The 8,638-nt window shown below is 42.8% G+C and overlaps 1 protein-coding gene across 3 annotated transcripts in view; it reads left to right on the plus strand.

Annotated features, from left to right (window-relative positions):
• Positions 1 to 1,349: 1,349 nt before the first annotated feature.
• LOC102195254 (5'-AMP-activated protein kinase subunit gamma-2-like) overlaps positions 1,350 to 8,638 on the plus strand; it is a 25,403-nt gene continuing 18,114 nt past the window's right edge. For 2 of the 3 annotated variants that reach the window (XR_001290438.1, XM_005721357.1), the window contains exons 1-3: positions 1,350 to 1,853; positions 3,123 to 3,188; positions 4,830 to 5,085. Coding sequence is in view for 2 of the 3 variants with exons in the window: in XM_005721357.1 (XP_005721414.1) it covers positions 1,770 to 1,853; positions 3,123 to 3,188; positions 4,830 to 5,085 (406 nt within the window). In the remaining variant the exon portion in view is untranslated. Of the gene's footprint in view, positions 1,854 to 3,122; positions 3,189 to 4,829; positions 5,086 to 8,192; positions 8,512 to 8,638 lie in introns of those variants that run through there. The other variant, XM_013912191.1, reaches the window with a different exon arrangement.

Genomic DNA, 8,638 nt, shown 5'->3' on the forward strand with positions numbered 1-8,638 from the left:
TGGAGACCCTTTCCACACACTCCCCATTGATGCTGACAGGCTGCAGCTCGGACTTCCTCCTTCTGAAGTCAACTACCAGTTCTTTTGTCTTGTTGGTATTGAAGTCCAGGTTGTTGTCTACACACCAATCTGACAGCCTCTGAACTTCATCTCTGTATGCCATCTCATCTCCCCCTGAGATGAGCCCCACCACGGTGGTATCATCTGCAAACTTGATGACTGTGTTGTCTGGGTGGGAACTAACACAGTCATGTGTGTACAGAGTGTACAGTAGGGGACTCAGGGATCAGTGACTGAGCAACTGCTGCAAATCACTAAAATGATCCTAACTTATAAATAACCTCAATGCAGTGCATTTACACTTAGAACTTGTCAGTGTAAAAAAACCCAAAACCCTGTAACAACACATTTAATCCCTGAGATATCTTTATATAAGAAAAAAAAACAGTTCTGGTAGCTTGCTGCCCAGAAAGTTTATTTATTTTTACTGTGGACTCCTTGGGAAAGGAAATGACATTTCTATAGTAGATAGAGGGGTAAAAAGACAAACCAGGAACTTGTTGGTCATTTAATTGTTTATTTATTACTTAATTAGTTTGGTTTAGTGTAAATACCTGCGGGGGAGGTGTTTATCAATAGCAGAAGCTGAAAAAACTTCAGAAAATACAGCTAAAATTCACAAAATTGTCTCTCCACATTTTACAGAACTCACCAGTGGACCCGATGGAAGTCTTTACCGGGGCGATTCTGTCCCCAGGGCCTTATGTTTGACACCCTTGAGATGCACGTGAAAATAGTAGCAACGGTTTATTAAAGTATGAACTTCAAGCACAGAGCTACTACAAAATCAAACAAATGTTTTTAACTCCGTTTAAGGACAGAGAAGCATGTTGATATATATATTTTTAAATCCCTGCAGCTGTGGAGGTTACCACACAGCTGTCAGGCCTGCATTTAACTTTGAAAGAAACACGGAAAGAGTAAGATAAACACGCTGTAAGATGCAGGCGGTATAAAGTACCGGTCACGATTCCTCCATTTTATTCGCACTAATTATTGTTGTTGTTGTTGTTGTTTTTAAGCTTTTCATTCATATCCAGCCAGAATCAGAGTGGCACTGACATCTGTCGGTGAAACATCTGCACAAGTCAGCTCCGCGCGCTGCTGTGTCAAACATGTTGTTCCCTTTAAAATGTGTTTGTTAGGGGTTTGTTTTTGTTGCTGTTGCCTTTTTCTCGAAGAAGTGTGAAAGAACAACGCTTCAGAAAACCGAACAGTGCCTTCAGATTTACAAATTCACGGACAGCAGCTTCCGGGGCTGTGCGACCAAAGAAGCTACAGGAAGTATAGTTTTTACCGCACTTATCCTCAGAAATGAAACGGCGGAGGCGTTTCTTTTCTCTGTAGATTTAATACCGAGGCGAAAAGGACCGCGGGAGGTCTCAGTTTCCTCTTCTGGGGAGGGTGGGGTTAAATACAGTGTGACATAACACCTGTAAGCAGTCCTCGCTGTTGCACGCCTTCTAATTTTTTGTGAACATGTGTGTGCCCTGCCTCTCTTTTTTTTTTTTTACGGCCAAACCTACTTCCTGGTGGATGAGGCAGCTCCTCAGTGTTGTCGAGGCTAAAGGAAAGGTGGAGGCGGCTGTAGACGGTGTGCAGAAGCGATACAGCAGTTTTTATCCCAGTACACTTTATTAGTAGTATTTTGTACTTTTATTTTTTAAGGTGTTGCGCGTTTGCAGGAAAAAAAAACCCCAAAACAAAACATGGGAAGCACGGTGATGGAGTCCAGCAAGGGGAGCTCAAAGAAAATACCAAAGAAGAGGAGAAGTCTGCGGATTAACATGCCAGTAAGTCGGTGACGTATCAAATAATTTGGCTTCTTACTGAGACTCTATGGTGGGGTGGGTGGGGTAAAAGGCTGTAACTTTGAGTGGGCTTTAGCCGATTTCGGTGCATCGCAGTCTGCGAGCGCACGCGACGCATAAGAGCGTGCGTGACTGACAGTTGTCTCTGAGTCAGGACTCGGTTAACCTGTCCTAATGGCATGTAAACGCTCCCTATAAACACTCAGAAACGTGTTTTGCCTCTTTGCATTGAGCATGGGCAGCAGTTCTACCTTTATTGTGATTGTAGCCACCTCCCATGTTAGGGCTGCAACTATTGTTTACATATCATGTTTACAAAAATTTGTTATTATTCCAATAATAATTGTGGGGAAAGAAAAATCCCAACACAGAGTCCCTGGTGAGATCCTGTTTTTCTAATGCAAACCCAACATTATTCGGTCTACTCTGGCACAAAAACAGGCGATGACACTGCTGATCTAATACTGCCTTGATTTACAGTTTTCTCTGTTTATTAAACTGGGTAATAACTATTTGCAATTGTGTAATCATTTTCTGCACAAGCTCCACAAAGCCTAGTTGTTATTGCGGGAGGCTTTATAGCTTTATTGTACCTCATGTTTCAAAAAAGTTTGGTCACTCTGTCCTGACAACTGCTTCTCTCCTGGTAGCATTTGTTTTTGCATGGATCCACTATCAGATCCAGTGTGCTGCATAATTTGCTCGAGAATAACAAATGGACAAGTGCAAAATTTCAGCTTTATAGGCTGGAAAAACCTTCCCAGTGTGGCGTAAACCTTATGAATGCAGCTCTGTTTCTGTGGTTAATGCTCAAGTGTTAGATGTTGGAGCTTTCCATCGCTATGTGAACTTCCCCATTCTAAAAAAATCATGGTGGAAAGTCTATTACAGCTGCATAAAAAATAAAATAACAGTACAGCTCTGCAAACTCGCCTAGTTACGTCTGTGCAGTTAAAACTGCCTTTCTGCAGCAACATGCATGGCATCATCGGCCTGAAGTGTAATGTCAAAACCAGCCCACAGTATGGGGAAGAAGAGTTTTGCCTTTCATTGTCCTGCAGAAGTTTCCGCAGTGGCAACACATGTTTACCTTCTTTTTGAATGTCAGGCTAAGAGTCAAAAGCAGGTGGGGTTAACCTATTTTCACGTAAAAGCGGACAAAAGGACATAAAGTGTCAGTTTTATGTTTCTGTTGTGTTTCCGGGTGAAGTTTGCTTTATCCCTGATGCTCAGATCTCTCTTCATGTGCAGGATTTCGGGGCGTTTAATGCCCCTCAAGTGGAGACGAGTGGCTCAACCAAAAGCGGAGCCCACACGGTACATTTTGAAAGATTTTTGTGAAATGATTCATTCACCTGCCAACTGTTCTTTTTGTTTTCCTGAGCTTGCTTTTCTTGCCACGCATCTATCTGCTCATTAAATGTGAATTTGCAAGAGCAAAATATTAGACAAGGTCATCCTCTCCAATTCTGCCAACCCGCACTGGCTTACAGTAACATTACTCCCACAGTGTCCAGGCATAGCACCAGCACATACAGGAAATTGATTTTTCTAAAAGAAAGCAGTCTCTTCCTACTGTCTCCTCCAGTTGATTTGAATAGGAACCAACTAACCATCCACTGTTACCTCATATCAGCCAAAATGCATATTATCTCAGTAATATTTGCGTGGTGCAGGTAAAAACCTGCATCGCCTTGTGTTTTGTAGGAGCAGATCTGTATCCACGCTAAACCCTGATAGCTGGTTCACTTGCCTTAACAGGCTCTTGCACAATGAAAGGGTGAGATTTGTTGGCAAACAACAAAGATGGGTGTGTGCTCTCAGATAGTTAGGGGATTGGTTTGAATAAAAATGTGTTTGTGGAGCAGGACCAGCCCTTAGCGTACGGCAAAACTGAGCTTCTTCTTGATTTCTTCTTCTTTTTGAGTTCTAGTATTAATATCAGACATCTTTTTTATGTCCCATTAGACCTCAGTGTTTATTTTCTTTTTCTCTCCACAACATGCAGTTTATCTGTTTCGGTGGGAGTAGTTATTCTCCACAGACTGTTACTACAACACCCCTGTTGCATTTAACTGTTTTCAGTAATAACAGCCCCTGAGCCGGAGATCCCTGCATAATCAAAAGCTTCACTGTATGGTGAGCCCACAAACGGTTAAAAGATTTGTTGTTGGCACATCCAGAGCAGGCAGCCGTCAGCGGTGGGAGGAGGCCCTCTCTGTCTCCAGCTAGATTGGCTGCCATCTCTCGTGTTTTGTTTTGGTATGGGCACAGCAAAGAGAGAAGGATTTCTCCATCTGTTTACACGATATCGACCTTGCAAAGGCACACTCATAAACACAGAAGGCCCAACTGAAAAATATTGTTACCGCAGTTTTAAGTAAGAGGAGTGCTGATCGTCTGATAGTGGATGTTATGGTGTCCTTACTGATTTGTCATATCACGTGGCGCTCCTCCGAACTGCATACCATGGCAACATAACAGAAAGACAGGTTTTGCACGATAAGGCACAGTTCTTTGTAGAAAAACAAATATCTATGCGCTCATGCATCACTTGTTTTTTTTTCCCTGGTTGTTAGAATGTGTACTGATCAGTATTTTTAGTCTTTATAGTGTCTTTTACCACAACTGTAGTGTGATTGCACATGTGCCTTATTGCAGCTTGCATATGAAACTTCTCATACTGCTCTTTAGGAGACACCATTAACTGTCACAAAGCGACCAACTATACAAAACTTGTTTTTTGTTTTTTTAAAAAAAGGAGAAGTGACCAAAGAAGTGCAATCAGCAGCTGTCATTTCACAAAAAATCTCTTCACTACTTTTGCTTTTTTCAGTACAGCCCCTTGCTTTGCACTGCACTTGCTGTCTCTCATAACAGTGGCTACACGCTTAAACGTAAACCATGCAATTGCAAATGTGCATAAATAAATAAATCTGCTTTCTTATTATCTCTCAGGGAGAGCGACTCATTCGTTCAGCCAGCCCCATCAAAGGAGGTTCTGCCAAGAGCCCGGACGTCACCACACTGCCTCCGTGTCCCCAGTCTGCTCCAGTTCAATCAAAGCCAAATTCAAGTTCTCCCAAAAGTATCTTCCCTTATCCCTCCCATCAGAACTCCCCTAAGTCCCCTCGTCGACTGAGCTTCAGCGGTATCTTCCGGTCGTCCGGTTCTCCCTCTTCGAGCATCAAACTCTTTTCCAGAACCAGGAGAGGTAAGTAGAAATGCAAACACTGCACTGCCTGCAACCTGCTTGTTGCATTGCAGTGTTCATGAATCCATTGTTGGAATCTTTGTTTTAATAGTTTTAAGAATGCATGCAAAAAACTCGTGCAAATATTTGAAGTCCTCTTTTAAAGCAGAGTTCTAAGAGGAAGACGCTTGTAAAGGAAGTAAGACACAATAGATGAAACTGTCATTTCAAAGATTATTTGGTTTTCCTGCTGTACGTACATGAGGTAAAACCCCCACACAGGAACCAAGGCGTCTGCATTTTCAGTTCATCAGTTCAGATATCAGATATCTGACAATGTCGGTTCACCTCAGGACAAAGTTCAATCAGCTGAGGTGCAGAGAACAATATTTATTTTGTCACACCAGAGAACGGCACACAAAACGGTGCGCTCCTTTTGATACCCGACTGGTTTCAGAGAACCTTTAATTCTCACAATTGCAGATCTAGTCTCTCTCCTATAGATAAATAAGAAATAAACCAAAATAACAAGAAATTTAAAAAGAAAAACACCTGTATAAATTAGACACTCATTCACCGAACCACTCCCACTACCTCTCCCTGTATCTCCTTTTATCAGCTTCCATATTTTGTAGCAATAAGGAAGTGGAGTTTTTGGTTTTCTCTGAGTAGAAAGAGAAAAAGTAACTTCTTTGTTTTGTGCCACTCTGCAGCCAACAAGGTCACGAGTCTTGTCAGACAGATGGCCGTCGCTTGAGCGCAGACAGACATTCTTCATAATCTCCTCTCAGATGTTAACAACTTTCTCTAGGAAAAGGAAATGGTTGGCTTTGTTTATTATCAGAATTAAGTTATCATCTCTCGCCCCCCCCCCACCAGCATTAAGCCGTGCAGGCAGTTTGTTATTAGGTTTCAAGCTCGGCATCCTTGGAGTTTGGAGTCCAGCCACAGCACGCGCATTAAAAAACTCACGAGCTGCATAATGGTAATACTGGTATGCACAAATTAGTAGAAATGAGACTGGGCAGAACAAGGTCTCATTTTATGAAGACCAGATTTAACTGGCACGTCTTTAGCTCTTGTGTCTCCATTTTTTTTGGTAGTTGGTCATTACATAAATTAAAAAAACCAAAAAAAAAAAAAACCACCCCGCCTACATGGAAACAGCCCTGCTGGAAGCAAGCATCAAACAGCTAAAAGGATGAGTCATTGATTTTTTGGCTTGTGCAAGTACCCATTCTTCTCTGTTTCCTCGCAAAGGGTCAGTTTGGCAGAGCTGCTGGAATAGCTCTGTTAGAGCCCAGACTGTAAAAGCCAGTGTGCTCCGTTTCCTCTGGAGATTGTTATGGATAGTAACGGGGACCAAAACACACCCCAGCTGCTCCATCCCTCCCATCCCAGTTGCTGGTGATTAGTAGTGTAAGATGTGGTCTGAGGCAAAGCACGCTTCCTGCTCACTAATGATGTGGCTTTAGATTATTGGTGACTAATAGCGACAGAGTATTTATAACTAAATATAAAGTCACTGAGTGGGCACTTGATCTGTTCACTTTTTTTTTGGAGTCAGATGTTTTTGTAGTAACCCCAGTTTTGCCACAAGGGTGCACTGAAGGCCTAGTTTGTCTTGATTTGACTTTCAAACTAGTTCTAATGAACCTTTGTGGTCACCTCTTTTATTAACATATTTGCAAGGAAACGAGTATTTTTGCAGACGTTTGTGTGGTCTCGATCATTTACATATATCATTCATCAGGATGCAGGTTTTCATGTTTAGGTGCACTTGCTGCAAATATGACTAGAATGCTTCCTCTTTCCCCGCTGGTCTAAATATGTGTTTTCACGTCGCCTGGACATTGTCAGTCTCTCGCTGCTCAAGGCAAGTGTAGCGCTTTCATAGCCTTATCTGGAAGTGACCAGACTCTCAGGAGCTCCTCACACAGCCATGCAGAGGTTTTTTTTCCACCCCTCTCACTCTCTCTGTTGCTACTGTGGGCTGCTTGTTGTCGGTAAATAAAGGAAGTAGGGAGTTTCTAAATTCATAAAATGCAGGCCTTACAAGGGCACAATGACTTTATAAAGTCACAGATGAGATCAAAGGACTTTAAGTGCTTTATGGCTTTCACACTTAACTAGCTTCAAACTGGCTTGAAATGAGTGATTTTCTCTCGGTTTCTCAGTGGAATGACAGCTTTAGTGGCTTTATTCAGTGGCTGTTAGGTGATAATCACTGATATCTGATATTCATATCAGCCATTGACCCACTGAGCAGATTGGAACACTTGCATAACATGTTAATTGAGATCTGTGCTGGGCATGCTTCAGCTAATGTGGGCAGCAAAGAGGCGGCCATCTGTTAAGGGTAGGAGAGGGTATTGAATGGAAGCTTTCTGATCAGCTGACAGAACATGGGATGTCCCCCTGCTGTCATCTGATGGGGGCAGGCCTCAGCAATCTTAAATGTCAGGCACCCGAAAATTACAACTGCCTCCACAAATGCCAGTGGTGCGTATCCTCCAGCTCTTTGGTGATGTCGAACTGCAGATTTAGAAGAATTTTAAATGAAGGAGACGTTTATGCAAGGGAACCTTGAGGTTGCGTTATCCCCACTCTCTGTTACATTGTGTTAAGACGGAGTGAAACAGATGTTCCTGTGCTGAATTTACTCTGCGAGCAGAGGGAGGGCAGTGGCAGACAGGAGGCGGGGAGATGTGCAGCTTGAGCCAATCGGTGGGGTTTCCTTTCCAGACTGGCCTCCTTTTACAGGCTGCTGACACCAGTGCTATATTAAAGTAACATCACCCACAGCTGCACCTGACAAGTCACAGCACTGACACTCCTGAGAGCAGGGGGAAATGCGCTGAAGTCTGGCCACACTTGCAATTTGCATCACTCGCAAATGGGAACATTTCTTTGCTGAGGCTCGGTGGAATTCACAGCTTTTCTACTCTCTTCTATCGAGTGTTAGACCTGCTTGCTGCTGGCTCTGTGGTTTGTAGAGTAGCTTGTACTCAGCACCCGCTGTGATTGTCTGTTTCTGTTCAGAACTAGAGAGGTACCTCCAAAAAAACAAATGCAATGTGGAACTTGACAGAACAGCTGAGGTTTGTTTTTCTCGCATAGTTATATTTTTTACCCTCTCACTGAAGGCATCCAGCTTCCAGAGGACCAACTCCTCCCTAAAAGACACCTTCAAACACAGGCGGCTGGATTTTTTTTTTTTTTTTTTTAACCTTTACGATTTTGTTTATCTAGCAAATGGAGTGACTCTTACCTGGGGCAGTTTATGGGGCTCTTTTTGTGATGCGGATGGTCATGGTCAAATTTAGCTTAGAGCCCACCACCCACTGTGTTCCATGAAGAGGTTTGGCAGCTTGAGGAGAAGCAAGAAACGGAAGGAGCAAGATGAGCTAGGCGGGAGGCATCAGTCCGAGGCGTCCTACCTGTCTGGTAATGTGTAGAAAGACATTCAAAACAATTTCCTCTAACATTTAATTTGCTTATTATTTAGTAATTTAAAGTCAGAAAATAGTGAAAAAGAACCATTAGGATTTTTGCTGGCCAACAGCCCAAAACC

Source organism: Pundamilia nyererei, unplaced genomic scaffold, assembly GCF_000239375.1.
Source record: "Pundamilia nyererei isolate P.nyererei 1_Seehausen unplaced genomic scaffold, PunNye1.0 scaffold00004, whole genome shotgun sequence".
Lineage (NCBI taxonomy): Eukaryota > Metazoa > Chordata > Actinopteri > Cichliformes > Cichlidae > Pundamilia > Pundamilia nyererei.